We start from the raw sequence: 22,442 nt of genomic DNA on the forward strand, positions 1-22,442 counted from the left end.
CCTCTGCCATCCTGTGCTCCTCTGTCCTCCTGTCCTCCTCTGCCATCCTGTCCTCCTCTGCCAACCTGTGCTCCTCTGCTCCACAATGGACATCCTGAACTGATCACCTGGAAGAGATACAAACCTCCTTCCACTTCAGCTCAGAACTTTCTAAAGGCTCTAAGTGAGTCTGAAAGGATCCCTTTAGACTGGATGAAGACCCAGCTATGACATAAAAATCACTCAGAACTTATAGATAGTCTTTGCAGGATTTTGAGTAAATTTTTAGGTGTGGATGAAGAACAGTGGGCTGACTTCCTGTGGCAGCAACAACTGCAGTAACTCTGTGCACAAAGGCTGTGGAAGTAACTTTTGTATTTCTTTATGCGTTCTGTTGTTTAAATAATGTAAATGAAATAACTGGGCATTCATATATTTCAACTTTTGGTACTGTGGTTGACTTTTTGGAGTAAACACATTTAGTCAAATTTTGCCACAATTTTTTTTGCAATTTGCAATGATTTAATCTTTGTTTTCCCTTGAGTTATCAGTTCATTTGGAAAAGCTGCTGGAATTATCCCGCCAATCACTGGAGTCCCAGCTGCATCAGATCTGCTTAGAGATTGTAGCATGTTTTATAGATGGAGAAGTTAAAATGTTGTTGTTTGTTTGATTCTTCTGCTTTTGGACCACATAATGGAAAGGGTGAAATATCAATAAAACCACAAAGTGATCAGTGTGCACATCTGTGGTTTTTAAACTTCAAGCCAAGATAAATGTTTATACCATTAAACTCAAAGCTTGTGGTGCATAAACCAACAGCTGATTCCAGTTCTTATTTATGATTAGTATGAAAAGTACTTTGGTTGGTTGAGCCAAGTATTTTAAAAATAATTTAAAATATATTTACATATTCAGTAGTATAGTTTTAGAAAAAATATTTTTTTGGAATAGTCTGGAGCCAGGTATTTTTTCCAAACTCTATTTTCTTTTTCCATACACACAAAATCTTGACCTATAAAATACAAAAATCAAATTCCAGACTTTTCCCAGACTGTTGGATCCGTGGAGTATCTGTATAACAAACACTTCAACGACAAAACTCTCTGCTGTACTAAACTCCAGCCGACTGAAAAATGTTAGAGAATTCAAAAGTATTTTGTTAATCATAGTTTTTCAAAAGAAATCAGTCTGAAATTGTGCATAGTCCCAACCCTCTGGAAAATCAAATGAATCTGTGCATCTCTGCACAAAACTAGAAATAACACTGTAAAACTTTTATTTGGGCCCTGCAGATATGACAAACTTTAAAGACTATTTATCAATCAGATTTTGGCTAAAAAATAGTAAAAAAAATTATAATAAACCAAAAATTAAACAAGAAGAATTAAAAAATGTATGAAATCTAAACTCCACATAAATTAAACAGATTTTATTTGAAATGTTTTATTTGATAGTTTGTTTAATTTAAGCCTGAAAACGGAGCGAGCAGAAGTTTGTTACTGTTTCAGTGGCCTTTTTGTTTCAGAACATGTTCAACCTTTCACAGGTTCAGTCTGAACAAACAAACACTTGATGAATCTGTTTTCAACAAACACATTTATTATTAGAGTGAAAAAAGTGACAGCTTGGCTGTGGGGTTATTTACACACATGCTGACCCTGGAACAGCTACGAACTGACAGGAACCGACAGTGAACCTTTCTGAAGAACGAAGCAGCTGTTCTCAGATCAGAATCCGTCAGGCGTTGACTTCACCTGCAGACAGAAACACACGTCACCGACTACATTTTATTTTATTGTGAGTTCTTTTTTTTGTTTTAGGCTGCTGCAACACTGAAAACTTCCTCACTGAGGGACAAATAAACCAATTATTCTATTCTGTTTTTTTTTCTGCTGCTTATCTGTGGTCGGGTCACAGAGACAACAGGTCCAGGAGACAAACCCAGACCTCCCTCTCCCCAGAGACACTCTCCAGCTCCTCCTGGGGGATTCCTAGGCCTTCCCAGGCCAGAGAGGATACATAATCCCTCCAGTGAGTTCTGGGTCTGCTGCAAGGTCTCGTCCCAGTGGAACATGCCTGGAAAACCTCTAAAGGGAGGAATGCAGGATGCATCCTAATCAGATGCCTGAACTGCCTCAGCTGACTTCTTTCAATATGGAGGAGCAGCAGCTCCACTTTGAGCTCTCCCCGGATGATGGAGCTCCTCACCTTATCTCTAAGGCTGACATAAGGTGGACACTTTACGAAGGAAGCTCATTTCAGCCAGTTGGATCCAGGATCTCATTATCACAGTCACCTAGGTCATAGATGAGGGTTGGAACGTAGAGAGAACAGTAAACCAGGAGCTTTTAGTTTTGGCTAAGCTTCTTCTTCTTCACTAGAACGACCTCATTACTGAGACTAAGGCCCTGATTAGTTGATCCATGTTCTACTCCATCACTTGAAAACAAGATTTACAGACACTTGAACTCCTGCGCTTGAGACAGAGACTCATCCCCGACCCGGAGGGAGCACTCCACCTTTTTTCCAGTTGAAACCGAGAGAAGCTAACTTTCATCCCTGTGAATCACCTCAGTGCACACAGAAGGTCATAACCTGAAGACACCCACAGAACCACATCATCTGCAAAAAGCAGAGACAAGACACAATCCTCTTCATGACTGCACCTTAAGATCCTGTCCATGAACACCACAAACAGGATGGCAGAGTCCAACCTGCTCTGAAAACAAGCTTGACTTTGAGACGAGGATGCGGGCGCAGCTTTTACTTTGGTTATACAGGGACCTGATAGCTCTTTAAAGTGACCCCAGCACCCCACAGAATTCCTTAACGAGCATGGTCATAAGCCTATTTTAGATCCAAAAAACACATGCAAACTGGAGAATCAAACTAAATTACCCTCTTAGCAACTCTGGAGGGGTAAAGACCTCATTTACTGTTCAACGACCAGGACGAAGGCCACACTGCTCCTCCTGAACCTGAGGTTTGACAATCGGTCTCCCTTCCAACACATGAGGGAAACTTTCCCAGGCAGGCTGAGAATTGGGATCCATCAATAGTTGAAACACACGCTCTGATCCCCCAAACCAAACCAGCCCCGGTTTCCTTCTTCTAGTCTATGTTGTTTATGTAAGGTGGTCCCTCTTTATCATCATCAAAGTCTCCTTTCTGTTCTGTTCTATTAAATATGTAAAACATTTTCTCAGCAGAAATTCTGATCAGAACAAACAAGTTATTAAATGAATGCACAAATAAATGAACAGATTATGTAATAAACAAACAAATGAATAAGGAGAAGAAGAATGAACAAACATATTGAATGAATGAATGACTGTAAAGGAATAAAGAAATGAATAATCAAAGGAACAAATGAATGCATGAATGTAAACAATTGAATGAACAAATAGACAATAAACCAAATAAACAAATTAATGAATTTTACCCACCATTAAGAAGCGCATCAGGTGAAGTTCAGACCACAGTGGCGTCCCCGACAACTGAAGCAGCTTTCTGCAGACAAACAGTGGTCATGTGACTATCTCTGATGACATCATCACCTCACTTTACCATCTGATCGATCAGTTGAATTAATCAGGAAGCCTCAGATCACTTATCAGACCTCTGAACACAGAAACCATTCATGTACTCACAGAAGACATGTAGTTATTGGTGAGGTGCTGTTTGTTGGAGGAAGAGGAGGAAGAAGAGGAGGAGGGCTGGCTAGATGGACCAGACTGTCCGAGAAGCGCTTCTTGGAGGGGGGAGGAGACGCAGCCGCTGTCAGAGCCTGTGGAACCAGAGAGGCAGCGAGACGAAGAACCAGAACTCTCTGTGGCTGTAGAAACAAGGAGGCAAAGTCTCAGAGGAAACGTAGCCTGAAAACTCACAGGTGTGCTGATCGTCAGGAGGTGGAGCTACAAAATCAGTGTGTGTACGTACTCATGGAGGGCTGGCTGCTGGTCTCATGTTCCTGCTCGTCTTCCTCAATACAAGAGGAGCTGAAGGAGGAGTCGGCAGGAGGAACAGCAGGGGGCAACTGACTGCAGGAGGAAGAGGGAGTCAGAACCAGGACAACAGGCTGAGGAGGCTCAGGAGGACAGGTGTGTGTGTGTGTGTGTGTGTGTATTACCTGTACATATGCAGGTTGAGTGGCCCCAGCAGGCTGCAGGAGGACGGTCCTGATGCTGCAGGGTCAGAGGTCACGGCTTCTCGTTTGAACGGCTGAGAGTGGTCAAACACGGAGACGGCGATGGATGCTCGAGTTCTGGCTCCTGAACACAAAATGATCAATAACTGTCAAATCCTCAGGCCTCCTCTCCCAGGTCAAAGGGAGGAGGAGGACAGGAGGACAACTGGGCAGTCTTTACTGGTAAACACGATCTCATGAGAAAAACCAGTTAAAACTAGTTTTCTGTCTTTGCTGCACTTTACTGGTGCAAAGCTTTTTTTTTACACATGTGCTGAACTGTAATGTAAGTTTATTTTGTAAGAGCTTTATTAAAGTGATGGGTGTCTTGACTAAAGATTAAGTTCTTAATAAATGCTATAAATATTTTAACTGATGTCATTGTTCCTAAATTATTTAATGAAGAATCAAATTATGCTTTGAAACCTGATTCTTCAGCCTCTTTTTTACATTAAAGGCTTTTTTAGTATTGATTATTGATTTTACGAGTTGTACTTGAATACATTGTGAAGTCATATCCCCTGCCTACATAAGGAGCTGTAACAAGCTGTGTAGCAGCACAATATTTCTTCAAAAACTCTTATGGCGTGACCGCGGTACAACATGGTTATGGCCGACTCAAGTGAAATAAATTTTTAAAAATTTATGAAAACTAAACAGCCTACAATATTTTAGAGTAACTTGTTGTGTAAATTTAAAGCTTTATATTCTTGTAAAGCTGCTATAGATCCGTGACAATTCTTCAGTGATCCCAGAAAGTATGAATCCAAGCCAAAATTCAAACTACCTTCAACATGATTCTTAACTATCTTTAGAATGAGGAAAACTACACCCTTATTTGATGTACACCGACACTTACTCACCATTATTCACCCTGTAGAGTGAACACATTAAAAATCTTTATATGAGATAATGTACCAATAATGGACACTGTTCTAATAATATTTCTAATAATATGATTATTAAATATGTCTGCCCATGCCAGTTCAACTCATAAGTGATTTACCAATTGTATAATAGTATTTGGTAGTAGGATATAGTAGTAATGCAGGTTCCATCTGTTCATTTTAAACAGTATATTTGACTGTACCCTCAAAATTTGCTCTTACTAAATCTCCCCAGTTATTGAGCCCCATTAATAAAATGAAACTTCCTCCCTTGAGTCTTTGGGTCAAAGCCGTTGTAATGGAAACCTGATTGTACCTCTGTTCTTCATGATATAGTGAACCGCTCGGTCGCTGATGGCAGCGTCGCTCGGCTGGATGTCCAAAAATGGTTTGTTCCCCACGCCCATCGACACCATCTCCTTCAGTCGCATCTCTGCGGACACACGCAGAACAGATTCAGCTTGTGACCCACACCAACCGAGCAGCACCTCTGCCGTCACCCTGTCTCCACCTTTGTTCCGGGTGGCCTGGGTCCACAGGATCCGGGCGATGTCAGTTGTCCACGTGTGTTTGACTTCTGCTGTGGTGGCCTGAAGGACGAAGGTCTGGTTCTTGGACGTTCTCCTCCTGAACCAGATCTCAAACCTGAGCCCGCTGTCCCCCGTTGACTCGGTCAGACCCACGTCTGCGGTCTGAAAGACGACACGGTGCTGTCAGAGCCAGAGCTCAGGGTGAGTTGAACCCAACCCGGCTTGCAGTTCTCACCTTAAAGGAGTGTTTGTAGATGAAAACATCGAGCCCTCCCTCCATCTTCTTGGGTTTACTGAAGAGAATGAGCTCCTCGAACAGGAAGATGTGGCGCTGACACTTCCTTCTGCCACTCAGGACAGTAAATTCATCCTGACGGATCAGCTGACCCTGCTCCTTCAGGTTTACCTGCAGACGGCGCCATCAATGGTGTTATAATACATAATATACAGGTAATAGGAAATGGACACATCAACAACTGCACAAACACTAGGGCTGCACAATAGGTCAAAAAAATATCATCATTGCGATATCAGTGAGCACAATATACATTTCACAAAGGACTGCCATAAATCACAGGCTTATATATTTCAATATCATGCGTTCATGTTTGAAATGTTATTAATAAGTTTGGTCGGTCCAACAGACGCTCGCTGGCTTTGATGCCCACACTGGATTTAGATGATAGTGACAGCAGAAGAGAAACTGAGAAGTAAGGTAAATGTGGGTTTATCGCAACTGATATCACAATTTTAAACAAAAACAACAGGGACGTTCAGATACCACATTTGAGTACTTGCTGATACTGAGTATACAAGTAATACAAGTACTAATAAGTGACATGCGATCAGGTGAGACACGATGAGAAATAAAAAAAGAAAACACAACAGTAAAATAGAGCAAATATTAACATTTGTTTGATATTTAATTTGTGTTATATATTCAATTTTGCAGGATTCTTCCCTCTTTGTTGGCAATATGTTTATAGACACTTTAATATGTTGTTTATTTATCTGACTGCTGAAATAGAAGTTTGTTTGTTTTTTACCTTGATTCAAAACAAAGTTTTTCTGCATCATATCTACATAGCATCATAGAGGTTTTAACCAGTAGCTTTTCAGAGAGGTGGTTCCTGACCAGCAGAGCTCACACACCTAAATGTTTTTATTACTTCACATTATTTAACAAGACACTTAATATGAACTAACAGAGCTCTGTAGTGAAAACTCATGCACACAGACAGGTGAATGCAGCTCTCCACCATCTCTCTTTTTAAATCACTGATGCTTTAAGCTGCACTGAAATTAAACCTGAACTCACAGTAGATCTTTGAAGATCATTTTGAATAATGTGTTAAAGTGATGACGTTCAGAGTTTCTTTCATGAATAACATATTTATGACAGAATATATTGGGTGTGTGCCATTTGTTAAGTTGTGTGTGAATCTGATTATGTCAGACTCTGTCTTACAACATAAACTTCACCACACGTTAACAGCACTAATAATAATAATAATAATAATAATAATAATAATAATAATAATAATAATAATAATAATAATAATAATAATAATAATAATTATAATAGACTTCTTACAATTTCACTTTGACATTGAAACTGTTTTTTTTTTTTTGTAAAGAAGGACAATTTCTTTTCTAGCCATCCATTTTCTGCCGCTAGTTCTGGAGTCGGGTTGTTTGAAGTTTGAACCTCTTAGCACTCCGTTGGAATTGAGAGGAAAAGAACAAATTTTGAGGCAAGGTGGGGTTGTGACAAATTCTGACTGTCCCATTTTCTCAAAGTTCCCCCCATGCTGTCCATGAGCTGAGAAACTTTTCTTTGTGATGAAAATACCAATAATAAAAAAATGGCTAAGGAGTTTCACTTTTAGTCAGTCCTGATAGTTTTCACGACTCCGACTCAGATAAATGCCTGTCGGAGCACATCACAGCTACAGTCTGTCTGAATTTATTTTATACAGATTACCTTTTTGTTTTCTTCTGTAATTAGGGAGAAATGTTAGCTGCTGGTTGAATTTTCACCAACGTCTTTTAGGTTGTTTTGATGAGATTTGGTAAAATGTTTTTATTAGAAACCATAAAAAAGGCGATTAAAAAGGAAAACATAAGAAATTAATATGCCTTCTATAAAAAAAAAATTCCAGTAAACTTTTTTGTTCTGGCTGATTAATAACATTTATTTTAAAAAGTTAATTACATATTTCTGTATAAATATTTGGATGAAAGAAACATGAAAAATTAGGGCAATTTTCTTTAAAAAAAATACTGAAATAAAAAGATGGTCCTTGAAGAGGTATTTAATTTTGGTCATTTGTGAAAATGAGTTTGACTTCCCTGAGTTCAAAGATCACACAGCTTTAATGAGAAGTTAGAAGATCATGTTGAGTTAAAGAACCATTCTACGGTCAAATAAGACTCAGGAGAAATCAGTCAAAAAAGAAGCCAGAGGGCTGAGGTTGTGGCAAAAGCTTTGTTCCTAAACACATGGTTAAAATCTTGTTTGGTGAGATGAGTGTCTTGTTATAACTCTACAGAGTTGTAACTGAGAAAACTGTCAGACATAAAATAAAATACACAAATAAATAATGAATTATAAGTTTGTAACTTATGATATTTATGTTAATGTATTTTTACACATTCAAAACTGTTTTGCTATGACTACACTCAGAAAATATTTGTGTAAAACTTTGCTGCAGGTGAAACATTTAAATACAAATGCACATTTTTCTACAGGTGCTCAAATCAATACTACAAGTTTTGCAATGCATTTTTCTTAAAAAATCTGCCATGTTTTTTGTTTCTGAAGGTCAAAAGTGAACCAGACTATTAACAGCTGCTGCTCAAGAACTCCCCTGAAAAACCAAAGAAAACAACTCACGTCACAGTCTCGAATGGCGTCCATGGCCAGCAGGTCGTTGCCGTGGCGAAGCTGAAACTTCACCATGTTGGTGGCAGCCTGCAGTGCAGTAAGCTCCGCCTCCTGCGCTGTGCCCACCTCCTTCATGAGGTCAGTTAGGAGCAGAGCGTATTTACTCATCCTCTGGATAGGCTTCAGCAGGTAGGATGACAGGTCCATCTTATCTCCCAGCTCCAACTGCTTCCTCTGCAGGGAAGGGGGCAAGGTTAAAAGTCAGGTCACAGTAAGTCCTCAGAGGTGAAAGGTCACAGCAAAAATGATGCAGTTTTTACCCTGAAAAAGGCATGTCCATGGTTGGCCAGCAGGGCGTCAGACTTTGGTTTGTTCTTGCTGTACAGAGCGTAGAGACCGAATTGCTCCTCCTGCTCGACCCAAACAACAAGTCAGACATCAGACAAACAAGCTAAAAATACTAACTGCATGTCAGAGATCACACAAAGTGTGTGTTAACGTGTGTTTGTTGTTTATTAGCATGTGGTAGAGTGTCCTAGCATGCACTTAGCATGTGTTGTCTTGTGTTTTGTGTGTTTGTTGTGTGTTTAGTGTGTGACTGGCATGTCGTACGTGTCGCAGGAAGCAGTGCGGCACTCGCAATGGGTGCTTCCAGCAGGCCTCTAGCTCCCTCAGGAAAAACTGGTTGTGGAAGTCCAGCAGCTTCTCCAGGTTTCCAAAGATGACGGAGCGTTTCCCTCGGAGGCCCTGTGGAAGGTCGGCCCGGTCCATCTCAGGGAAGTAGTGATGAATGATGTAACGTAATGAGCGGACATATTCGCGCTCTGTGGTCACCATCTCCTCCACAATGTGACGCAGCCTATACCACACAAACAAACATCAATTAGAACAGGTGACATGTGAACACACCTGCTGCATCTGCAGATAAAGATTACCGACCTTCCTCTGTGATGGATGTCTACTGTGGGGGAGCCAGGGGTCCGTGGGCTGTGTGGCCTTTGACCCATCCAGTTGTGAGCTGGTGTCCTGGGGCACAACGTCTGATCAGCCGCCTCCGTACTGCTGACCTCCAAACCACGGATAAACACGCCTGTGTTTCCTCTGCGAGGCGGTTCGCTGAGGGTACGGGGACTCACGCTGTACCGCAACACATCAGGTGTGGAGGGACAGTCAAAGCTCTGAGTCTTCCTCATCTGCTTCCGCCTGCTGGAGGAGGATGAGAAGCTAGGGGAGGACAAGGGAGAGAAGCTGGGGGAGGAGAAGGTGGAGAAGCTAGAGGAGGAGTTGAGGCGGGTGAGGCTGGGACTGGGGGTGAAGTTGTCCTGCCGCTCTGAGGACTCCTCGAAGGTGAAGGAGAAGGAGCTTCGAAAGAGACGGCGAAGAAGCGGGGTGTGGTGGGGTGTGGGAGGGGAGGCGGAGAAGACAGGTGACATGGTGCTTGTTTCGTCATCTAGGGGACATGAGGAGCTCTCCTGGATACCCCACAGTCCTGACAGAGATTTTCTGGAGGAGATGGAGCTTCTGCTGTTAGCAGAGTTAGAGCGGCGTCTGTGGGAGGAGTCTCGTGTCCTAAGTACCGCCTCCATCTTCCTGTCAAACATTTTTTTGGTCTCCTGACACTTGGACCAGGCGAAGCTCCACTGATTGAGTCCATGTTCGCCCTGCAGCTCGCCAGCCTCCGCCTTCATCTCCTGGAAACGACTGTCTGAGATTGGTGGGTGTTTTTGCTGGTACTCCTCCAAGATGTCAATCACAGCCTGGCATTTGTCTGGGGTTGTGCAGTTCTCCATAGAGATCCCAGCGAGGTGATGCATACCCTCCAACGCCCACCCATAGGCCTGCATGCACAGAGAGAGGGTCACATGATGTCAATCATAAGGAAATCCCGCCCCTACTGTTGTTGTTTATTTTGTAAAGGGGCAAAATGCTGATCAGAATCATGTTACACTTGATCCTAAAATGATAAACTTATTATTGTCTCAAGTATTTTTGTCAAACAGGTGTTGCCCCCTGCTGGACACCAGACAGAATGTATGGTTCAATTTGCAGCTTCATGTCCTACAAAAATCATAACATTCACAATGTTAAAGACACAAATCCGGCTGCTGCAAACACACACAGTCAACAAAAACAAAAAGATTTAACAGAAAAAAAGACAAATACGATTATCAGCAACTGTTTCCATCTTAATATCATGAAAATCTTTTAAAATGTGTCTCATAAACAGACTGATTCTAACAGAGAATGAAGATCTTTTAAACAACACAAACACTAATGCCACTCTCAGAGAGAGTGGTGGGAAACCTTTGAAGTGTGTGTGTGTGTGCAATAAAAAGGACCCGACAGCCAGACTCCTCTTTACTCAGGGCATGGGGTGAGGGTGGGGGTGTTCTAAATGAAAGAAAGAGGCCTCCCTCTTTCTACTGATGGACTCAAAGAGTCCTTCTGACAGGACGCAAACACATTACCTCACCGCTCAAACACACAGGTTGTGAAAGGTCACAGTGCAGAGAAACACAGTGAGCAGCAGAGGGTGATCATTACACACATCATTCCTACACAATTGTTATTTTAGCATTCCAGTTTGGACAACTGTCAAGGTTTTATTTTGCTCCAAATACCCCGATAACAGTCTGTGTACAAAGATGAACAGCAGGGAATTAAACCTCTTAGCAAAATAAACAAAAAAACAGATAAAACCACACTGAAAATTCAAAGTTTCCTAAATAAGATATTCACTTCACCACAAGGTTCAAATCTCTTTTAAAAAACTTTTATTATCCTGTAAAATTATGTTGCCATTTAGAGTAAAATAAAAATCAACATATGCTTCAGGGTTGTCCTAGCTTTAGACTGACTGGCTGTATTTAGTAGATATTGGTAATAAATTATCTGCACGGATATAGCATCTTTTTCATCCTAAATAAGTTTATATGTAGAGTCTTCTACACATACTGTAGCTACCATCCAATGTGCTGCCATTTTGAGTAACTTGGGTTTTTGCCTGTCGCATATCAGCAAGAAGGTCACAAATTCTCTTCCTGCTTGGACCCGTTCTGTGTGGAGTTTACAGGTTTTCCCATGCATGTGTGGGCTTCCTCCCACAGACCAAAAACATACATGCTAGATAATTTGGTAACTAAATTGTCACTAGGTGTGAGAGAAAGTGTGAATGGTTGTTTGTCTCAATGTGTCCCTGTCCAAGTTGTCTCCCACCTCTCACACAGTGACTGCTGCACACAGGCACCAGCTTCCCCACGGCCCAGAAAGGAAAAAGTGTGTAAAGACAATAAATGGATGGATGGTATATTCCCTGTATTACAGTAATCATAGCAGTCTAGAGAAAGCAATGATGCCTGGTATAATAATACAGTGTAGTGTCGTATTGCCATTAAAAAAAGAAAAGAAAAAAGAAAACTTGAATTTTTAAGAGGACTACAAGCTTTAAAAATACATAGATGTACTTCATATACGAGAATAAACTTATTAAGGAGAGTTTAATGAGCAGAATTAAATTTACATTCATTCTTATCAAGCTATTTCTGACCATTCAGTACAGGTATTTAAACTTTTACATCAGTGTGACTCCCTGTCATTACACAAATTGTGTAAATATTGATTTAAAAAATTATAGTGAAACTTGGAGCTACATAAACCTTACATTTTATATTTTAGTAAATTAAATGTACTGTAGATTTAGTTGAATATAATACAGTGATGTTTAAATGACTAAAACTAAACTAAATTTGCTGTCAAAATTAATAAATCTGACAGTGGCTTGAGTCTTTTAGAAACAAGTTCTCCTGAATCAGAACATTAGACACGACTCTGAAGATTGGACATGTCCTCTATCAACTGTCTCATTTCTACCCCCCACCCTCATCCTCCTCTTCAGAATGAAGCTGCGATGATGATGATGTCACAAAAATCACTGACCTGAGAGCAACTTAAACTCTGATGTCTGTGTGTGAGGTTTTCATTCTGTTTTTACCAGAACAATGAAACTACACAACAGTGTGTGTGTGTGTGTGTGTGTGTGAATGAGTGAGTGAGATCTGATTGGTGTGTACAGTGACAGGCCGACACCATATGGAGTTGGACGGGTCAGCGCTCTGCAGACCAATAAGCTACTGATGTTTCCTGATCACTGCAGCTGCTCGGTTCCCACACTTGTACACATGAGCGCGCACACACACATGTGCACACACGCATACAAACAAACACACCAAGCTTTCTCCAGCTCCTTGAGGACACCTCAGACACCCTTTATGTTGATGTTTCCACCTCTGTGACCGGGGTTTAGCTAGAATGGATCAATATGTCACTGACAGTATATTTGACAACTCTAAAATAGGGCGGGGCTTGCTGAGGTTCATAAGGTAAATTGGAAACACCCTGACCTCTTACCTTCTTACTAAACCCTTTCATTGTTATTCAGGTCAGCAAAGGAGGCGCTGAAGCTCCTCCTGAACATTTCTCTCCCCCTCCAAATGGAAACCAATCAATTTTCTGATCAGATGTTGATTTTAGTTTATTGATTTGGTTTACTTTGAGTTTTTCCACTCTGCAGGGGGAGGAGCTTAAATAGCATGTGACTAAGGCAGGAGAGGAGGAAGATTGGGCCCAGCAGGACTTCAGACTGAAGTCAGTCAACCAAAGAGGTGGTGGAGGAGGAGGATTAGGGCTTCTTTGTGTTGTTGAAAAGTTCAGTTTGAAATAAGCAGCAGGAGATTGTTTGGTACTTTCTGTTTAATAAAAACACAATTTAACAAACTGGAAGATGAAGCTGCTGCAGCTGCTCTTCACCATTATCACTGTCAAACAGAGCGTCGAATCATCGGTTGACCATTGATTCATCAGTTGATATCAGTTAAAACTTCTTTGCCCTCATTTCAGATTGTGATGTTGCAGAACCAATATTTGTTGTTCTGTCAGGTTTCACGAGAACAAACTGAGCTGAGATCAGTTTAAATTCTGTTCAAACAGATTTGGTTTCTTGGATTTGTTAATTTGGTCAACAATTAATTTATGTGAAATTATTATTGCATTTGATTGATTTAACTTTTCAAATGTTCAAATGCTCTTTAGACAGCTGAGAAAGTGATCAATCATTTTTAACATGAACTGATTGATGATTGTGAGACTAACTGGAGGTGAAAATTTTGACTTTGATGAAACACCTTGGACTGGAAACTAGGAGGAAGAGAAGTTCAGACAGTACTTCTGTCCACATTCAGAGGTTTAGCACACCATTGTCCCTCTCAATTAATATTTCTAAGGAATATTTCCAGGAATGACCTGAAGATCCTTAGTAAACCATCTTCTTTTCAGGAAATATATTAATGACAAGTTTATAAATCACTCCCTATGTTGCATCATCGCATCTTGTTGGAGACACCAGGCCTTCAGGTGTTTCATCTGCTGGTTTTCAGTGAATCATCTTCCTCAGCAGTGTTATGTTTAACACTGAGGTTCAAATGACGAATCAATAATACGCTCTATTGGTGAACTGATCAATAAATAAACCGATCTGAGTACAGACTGTTCTCCGGATGTCTGAGGATATGATCAGCCTGTCATGGTGAATTAGCAGCTCTGTTGTGTTTTATTAACACACACAAACATCTCACAGGCACAGATAAACTGAGCAAACACACAACTTGTTACGGCCTCAACAGCTGACGTCAAGTTTGTAGAAAATTTAAACCAAGAACAAGAGTTTTGATCAAATTCACCTTACAACCTGCAACCTCGACTGCAGCTGACACTTTCAGCAGGACCGGATCAGAAACACATGACAACATGTGAGTGGAAACACCAGAGACCCACAAAGAGCTACAACAAACACACATTTCAACTTCTCTAACAAACACAAACTCATCAACTGCACAAACCTACAACACGACTCAGTGGTGTGTGTATTTGTTTTAAGTCGTACCTTGATGTGCTCATCTGAAGCTCTGCAGTTTAACTGAACTGAGCAGAGAGCGGAACCCTGACCACACACAGACAGCCCCCAGCTCATTAATGGGAGTGGGGGTGGGGGGTATGTCTGAATGGCAGATGGGCAGTCTCACTGGATGGTGGATGGAGCCCCCTCCAACCACCGCTAAGATTTTGTGGTGAAAGCAGTGAAAGGAGGAAGGAGGGAAAACCTGACACTGGAGCGACACCTAGACTACACTTAGATCCTAGCTACACAACATTTGAACAAACAATCCCAAATTCACACATGCATTCACCCAAATCTTTCGATACAAAGGACTAAAGCAACAACAATAAGCTTTCTCTTAACAAAACAGCAAAACAAAAGAGATCAATATTGACAACCAGGACAGAACACCCTGCACATCAGAAGGACTGAGGTGGAGAGAGTGTGCAGGTGTAAAAAGTCTGAAGATTCTCGTGGGCACACAACATCACAGACCTGGTGGGGATGGCACAACAGTGTTGGTATGTTCTCAGAAAGTTGAGGAAGTTTGGGATATCAAGCCCCATCCTCACCAACTTTTACAGATGCACTACTGAGAGTGTCTACATATTTGGTACCTGTTTAAAGCAACCGTTCTCACTGTACAGAAATTACTATCATAAGTATATAACTCTGGATTTAACTTGTCTTCCAACAAACAAGAAAGTGTCCCTCACATGCTAAGTTTTCTATAAAACCACTGTATGATCATTGTTCAGTCTGTCTTTAAGCTCCCTCTGTCTGTTCACAGACAGATGGAGTCATGTCCTGCAGAGACTTTAGCTTTCAGAAATGAAGCAAGGTTCATGGATCCAAAAGAGGTGTGCTGCATTGATGTGGAGCCCCACATTAAATGTGTGATGGACCTCTCCCTCAGAGATGAATGAACTCAGTTTAGTTTTTCTCTTTGATTAATCAATTATTTCAAACTAAATTCAAAGTTGTTGTGTATCATAATCAATCTTCTCTGCAATAAATATGTTTATTGTTGTTTAGGCTTTTAAATCTCACAGATGGGCAGTCACACAGACCGTATGTCATCAATAGCACATCCCATTATTGAGCCACAAAGCAGGCTTATCTTTTAACATCAACTGTTACGGCTCTGTTACTACCTCGCTTTGAGGCACAAACAAAGAAGCAATGAGGGTGGGTTGGCTTCAATCATTCATTCAGAAATCAAACTGAAACGACCAGAGGGTGTCTAAGTCCCAGCTTGAAGTGCTTTGTGAAAGTTCCTAATATCTCTGGTACACATGATAATAAACTAACCTGAACTCAAATGTTCTAGAACACACGTGTCAAACTCAAGGCCCACGGGCCAGATCCGGCCCTCTGTAACATTTCATCCTGCCTTCCAGTCTGGGACAGATCGAGTCTCTGATTCTTATTTTGCTTTAAAAAAAGTGAAGTTTTCTCTCGACAGTGAATTAGAAGCCAACAATATATAGTTTTAATTTCTGTATGATCAGGTTTTTGTTGATGGCTTGTTGAAAAAAATCTGTTTTAATGTTAAAAAGTTCATTTAAAAGCTGAGTGAGGCGTAAGAAATGACTGCTAATGATGAGCTTTTTGAAGTTTGATCTATTTGTCTGTGTTCATTAAAGTTGTTTGCTCTAAATTCTGTATAATCTGTAACTGGGAAAAGGTCATTGATATTTCTATATGAATGATTTGATATAATACATCTAAAACTAATTTATGTAATTTTTAATAAATATTGATCGTGACTGGCCCTTAATTTTGGCCCTCTCGCATCACTGGGTTTGACACCCCTGTTCTAGAAGGTCTCCTAACTTTATGCAGTCAACGCCTCTCAAATCCCTGTTGGTGATCATGATTCAAGTCTCAAGCCTGCCATGAACTGAAACCTGTTAGAACCCCAGTGTCCCTGTCCACAGTGAAGCCAGTTTTGTATCACCATGGACTGAGAGGAACAATAAAAAAAGTTCCTGCTCCAAAAGCCACTCCTTCAAGCTGGACCTGCAGCTGTCCACATGACATGTCAAATGTCTTCTGGAGACAAGTTTGATGGTCAGACAAGATAAAGATTGAGCTATTTGGACACAATGATAAGAGTTATGTTTGGAGGAGTCAAAGTGAGAACACTATCAAGCATGGTGAAGTGAAGTGAAGTGAAGTGAAGTGAAGTGAAACTTATTTATATAGCATTTTTCCACAACAAGGCGATTCAAAGTGCATGGTGGTGGTAAATCATGCTGTGGTACTGGTGCACAAAGTGGACGGAATAAATTAGGAGAAGGACTACCTACAAATTCTTCAACTTCACCTCCAATCAACAGCCAGATGGCTGAAACTTGGGCACAGTTGCCAGAAAACCAACAAATTTTAATGAACTTTACCAATTCTGCCAAGACGAAAAGTGGTCAAATACCAGCCAGAATTCTGGATGGACTTCTGCTCAGAGTCCATGAGTCCATCATTCTGCTGCAGCAGTTTTCAGTAAGAGAACTCAATCAGAACCACCTGGAGGATCATCTGACCTGTTCTCAGAGCTGTTTACGGTACCTGATCTAAGAAGCAGTACAGCTGGATGGACCGATCAATGTTGTTCTCGGTACTCTTGACGCGCTGAGAGAAGTCCTGCAGCTGAGCCCAGAATGAGTGAACTTTGACCTCATAGACACTGAGGTCAGCTGACATGTTGTCCCAGTGCTCCAAACGGGCCAGCAGCGCCTCACCTCTTTTGCAGTGGTCCTGAAGGCAGAAGGGAGGACAGCAGTGAGGAGTGGACAGAACAGAACCATCAGCAGGCTGGACTGATCAATGCAAAATTTATAGTTTCTTGGAAACATTTAGAAATCATGAGAATAACTAAGATGGTGATCTTTCTGTGACTTCAGAGCAACGCAGAAAAGACGAACCAAATGTGACTTAGTCATGTCACTACAGAAGGGACAAAGTAAACAGTTAAACTGTGTGAACACACTGTTTGACCTTGCAGTAAAATCAAATAAAAAATAAAAAGTTTATATATTGTATTAGTTTTGTAAAATAAATACAATCAGTTTGACAGTTTTAGAATTTTTTAAAAAATGTCTTTAACATTTTATTTATTGAATTTTTAACATCTTAAAAAAAATTAACAAAAACCTGCCACCCACACCTAACAATCAAAAAAAATATTAAAAAAAAATAAATGAAAAAACAGATTTTTTTATAAATATAAAACAATTATGTAAAAAGACATACACTTTCATCCACGTTACATATTGCATATATAAACTCATATCACAACACATCACTGTGGCGCTCAGTTCAGAATGATCCGACATCCTGTCCCTCCAACACAGGACAGGAAGAGATTCCAGGTTATTTTAAATAATCCAACCTTACCGACCAAAGTTAGTTTAAGAAAATTAAGGCTCTCTGTAATCCAGCATGTATACTGTATGTAGGTGGAGCTGCAGATTTCCAATTTAACAGTATTAGCCTCCTGGCCAGCAGAGTTATGAATGCTATTCAGTCTTTTTTAGTGGGACAGAGAGCAAGTGAAGTCGGCCATACTCTGAACAAGATAGTTAAAACATTAGGAGTGATATTCTCTCTAGTTACATTAGATAAGTAAAAAAAATTCAGATCATAACTTCTTTATGGAGGAACAGCTTCAAAGAACGTGGGAGTAATTTGCTGTGGCCTGTTGACATCAATCACACAGAGGGGACACTGTGTCAGATATTTTTGTAAGCCTGGCTTTAGTATAGTGAACAAATAAAGGATCAGACTATTAACCTTGCAGAAAACAGCTAAAGAGAAAAGTCCTGGAATACTTTGAAAAAGATATAAGAAGCATGGTAAGATATTAATTTTAACAGCATTTATTCTAGCGGCCACAGAGAGATTTAGGAAAGACCATTGCTCAATTATGCTGAATTTGTATAAGCAAAGGGAGAAAGTTTTTTTTACAAAGATTAATCATTGTCTGTCATATACACTCCAAGATAAACAAAATCAGAATTGATATCTTAAATGGTAGATTAGTGAGCAGATGCTCCTTTGCCTCTGTTAACAACAAATATCTCACTTTTGCCTAAATTAAAGCTGAATTCATATCTTGCAAGAAATGAAGAAATCTCCTCTCACTCACGTGGTTGTGAGATGGTCTTTTTCACAAGCACATTTTATACTCAAAAACAAAAAAAACTACACAGCAGAACTCCTGGGACTGTGGGGTTTTCCACTCGTTTGTCCCTGTACAGATTTTTGCTTCCTTACTGCTACCAGACACTTTCATTATGCAGACTGACATATTACACGCCATTTTAGCATTAAAAATTTGTCACAAAAGGGTCTGCTAATGTTACTGATAGACAGAGTTTGTGCCATTTGTTCTGCCAGCTGCCTGAGGGGATGCATATAATAATAATAATGAGTTAAAAGTTTCCCCAAATCTAAATTTTCTGAATACAGAAAACAGAAAATCCCACTCTACTCTGTCAAACATTTTGTCAGTTGTTGAGGGGCTGTAAACTAGTGTGTGATGATGGGTGAAACTGAACCTCTCTCATTTATTTAATTATAATTTTGTTCAAGTATCAAACTTTTAGTCATGTTATATCACCGCTCAACCATCTTAGAACCAGAACTGTTCTGCTCATCTGATGAAAACATGACACTCTGTCTCTAAACTTTGTGTGTGTGTGTGTGAGTCATACATATGCAGTTGTGTAGAAATCTTTGAAGTCCTGCTGTTTTTTGTTCAGAAGCTCCAAAGAATCTGCAGGTTCATTCAGAGCCTTCAGACGGACCTCTCCGACCTCCTCCAGCCACGTCCTTATCTGCAGAGCACGCACGCACACACACAAAAGTACATTGAACCATTTACATCAAACAAGTGTTTGATTTCAACACACAACCCTCCCAGAAATGTTAAGATGTTTGCTGTCAGACTCAGTCTGGTAACTTCCCATCATATTCGATAAGATGTACCTGAGAGCCCAAACTACCAGAGGAATCAGTAGTGCCGTCCCAGATTGTTACTTGTCTCATTTTTGAGTGAAACAAATATTAGCACCAAACTACTCTTATTAAAAACGGAAAGCAGGATCACACTGTCACAGGAGAGGAGGAGAAGCAGCTGGATCTTCAGGTCAGAGCTCTTTGCATCACTTTAATCTGAATCTTGGCTGCAGTGCAGAGCATCACCTGCAGAAGGCAATGTACTAAAAGTGAACAGGTTCTAACAGACTGATGCAGAATCAGAACAGAGTTCTGCAGGTTCTATCTGAACTTATCAAGCTCAGCACGTACTCACTAATGAACTTATGTCGGTTTTGTAGACTGATTCCAACTGTACAGATCTTCCTAAAAGAAAATTCACCAGAACCTTATTTGTGTTTGGACTGTTTTTGTCCTCTGAGTTATACAAAATAAAAGCTTAGTCCAAACCATCAACATCTGCTAGGAGTTCTGGACAATTATAGACCTATATCTAATTTCCCATTCATCTAAAAACTCTTAAGGATAGTTGCAAATCAATAGTGTGAACATCTGGACAGAAATAATCTGTTTGGGTAGTTTCCGTCAGGGTTTAGACCTCATCATAGCACAGAAACAGCACTGGTGAAAGTTACCAATGATATCCTCCTGTCCTCACACAGTGGACTTGTGTCCATATTTGTCCTTTAAGATCTCAGTTCTGCATTTGATACAAATGATCACAATATTCTATTACAGAGGATTGAACATGATATTGGGATTACAAGAACAGCTCTAAAAAAGTTTAAATTTTATTTATTTGATAGATTCTAGTTTGTTAATGTTAATAATTAATTTTCTTCATGATCATCAGGGTTCAGTGCTTGGACTTATACTCTTCAGTTTATACATGCTTCCATTAGGTAAAGTTATTAGACAGCATGGGGTAAATTCTCATTGTTATGCTGATGATACTCAGTTATATTTATTCATGAAACCTGATTAATCTAATTAGTTACTTAGATTACAAACATGTCTTGAAGATATAAAAACCTGGATGACTCTTAATTTTCTGCTTTTATACTCAGACAAGACAGTTGTGGTTTTTGGACCTGAGCATCTTAGGAACAAATTTTGCAGCCTTTCACTTCCTATGGATGACATTAATTTGGCCTCCAGTTGTACTGTAAAGAACCTATTTTGGGTCTTTACATATCTTTTTTGGTCAATGTATGTAATTTAATCCTGCATTAAAAATGTTACCAGGACCGCTTTCTTCCACTTGAACAGTATCACTAAAATTAGAAACATCTTGTCTTAAAATGACACAAAAAAACTAGTCCATGCATTTATCATGTCTAGGCTGGACTATTGTAATTCTTTATTATCTGGATGTCCAAAAAACTCTTTAAAAAGTCTTCATTTGATCCAAACTGTTGCCAGAGTTCTGATGAGAGTTAAAAGGACAGGTTATACTTTTTCAGTTTTAGCTTCTCTCCATTGACTCCCTGTCAAATTCAGAATAGAATTTAAATCTCACTTCTAACAATCAAAGCTCTCAACAACTAAATTCCATCTTAGAACCACAGGGAACAATAGCAGATGTTTAACAACAACCTGACTGTGTTCAGTTCATCAGATGTGATGACACCTGCACAGATGGCTCACCAGACTGAATTCCTGCTCCAGGTTCCTGAAGTCGATGATGTAGTTGAGCTCCTGGGTCTTGGCGTTGGACAGAGTGACCAGGCGGTGCAGCAGCTCGTCCACCTCATCATACAGAGACGACACCTCCTCCACGGCTGCCCGCTGCTCCTCTGACACACCATCACCACCCTCCTCCCTGCGGAGCACTGACAGAGAGGCTCCACCCTCTTGCTGAAGTTGGACTAACTGGACATCTTCCAGGATGCTACTCATCACTGCCTTGTACCTGGACATCAGCAGCTCAGGATCCTGCAGAGAAGAAACAAGCTTTATTGAAACAACTGCAGGTTGTGTTTCAGATCTATTTCCACCAAACCAAGAGGAGCAAACATGACATCACATGATTGAAGCAGTCAGGTCAGAGGTCACTCAGAAAACTGTTTCTGTAATGTCAGCGAAAATGTTTGTGTTACCTGTTTTGGAGCAGGTACAGATGTACTCTGCAGAAAATTGATGTTTTTCTGCAACAGGTGGATCACATCCTTGCACTGATTGGTCAGCTGATCGACTCTCTGGTAGAAAGAACACAAGTTACTCTGTGTCTGGCAGCCAACCGATCGCTGCTGTTTGACAGCTCATTACTGAGTTGCTCACCTTTTGTATTATAATTCCATATTATATTATCATATTCCATACACACTTTACATCACAATAGCTGCTGTATTTCTGCTTTCATACAGCAGGAATACTAAAGAATGGCTGCAGGAGTGTGGTAGCTACTCTGATCCAATCAGTGAAAAATGCCTTGATCTGAACTCTGATTCTATACATGAAATCAGATTGGGAAATCCCTAGAATTTATGTTCAGAGGCACTGATTTGAATTCATTTTTTTACATTGCTGTTTTATTAGACCCTAAATTCCCTCTAATGATACTGATGGTGTTTTATATTCGGTATATATTATGCCGTTACCTGCTGGGGGACTGTAAATGGAAATGGAAATGTCTCTTTAGGGTATATTGCAGTTATTCATAGTCCCAAAGAATTAAAAACAAAGGCAAAGCAGAAAGAGTTTTTTTTCCTGTAACTACAGTATTTGCTTGCTGTTTTATGAGAGGAAAAATGAGTAAAATGATACACAGAGGACCTATTTTAAAGGAAACATTCTCAAAAACTAAAGCAGAAAGCCTGAAGTAACAACACAACCTGTCATCTCTCAGTGGTGATTCAGGTTTGGTCAAACTGGGCTACAGAAAAAAGCCTAGCTATGTTGAACTTCTTTTCTAATACAGGTGCTGGTCATAAAATTAGAATATCATGAAAAAGTAGATTGATTTCAGTAATTCCATTTAAAAAGTGAAACTTGTATATTATATTCATACATTACATACAAACTCATATATTTCAAATGT

At 40.1% G+C, this 22,442-nt stretch overlaps 1 protein-coding gene across 1 annotated transcript in view; it reads right to left on the reverse strand.

Moving 5' to 3' along the window:
- Window positions 1-3,669: 3,669 nt before the first annotated feature.
- Window positions 3,670-22,442, reverse strand: part of plekhg4 (pleckstrin homology domain containing, family G (with RhoGef domain) member 4) — a gene marked incomplete at its 3' end in the record, with an annotated part of 51,051 nt that continues 32,278 nt past the window's right edge. The window contains 14 exon segments of the mRNA XM_037979900.1: window positions 3,670-3,817; window positions 3,922-4,022; window positions 4,112-4,253; window positions 5,372-5,488; window positions 5,567-5,747; window positions 5,821-5,991; window positions 8,482-8,706; window positions 8,793-8,882; window positions 9,085-9,331; window positions 9,412-10,310; window positions 16,973-17,161; window positions 19,120-19,242; window positions 21,050-21,337; window positions 21,502-21,600. Of these exon segments, the coding sequence (XP_037835828.1) occupies window positions 3,670-3,817; window positions 3,922-4,022; window positions 4,112-4,253; window positions 5,372-5,488; window positions 5,567-5,747; window positions 5,821-5,991; window positions 8,482-8,706; window positions 8,793-8,882; window positions 9,085-9,331; window positions 9,412-10,310; window positions 16,973-17,161; window positions 19,120-19,242; window positions 21,050-21,337; window positions 21,502-21,600 (3,020 nt within the window).

The sequence above is a fragment of the Kryptolebias marmoratus genome, linkage group LG15 (assembly GCF_001649575.2).
Source record: "Kryptolebias marmoratus isolate JLee-2015 linkage group LG15, ASM164957v2, whole genome shotgun sequence".
Classification (NCBI taxonomy): Eukaryota; Metazoa; Chordata; class Actinopteri; order Cyprinodontiformes; family Rivulidae; genus Kryptolebias; species Kryptolebias marmoratus.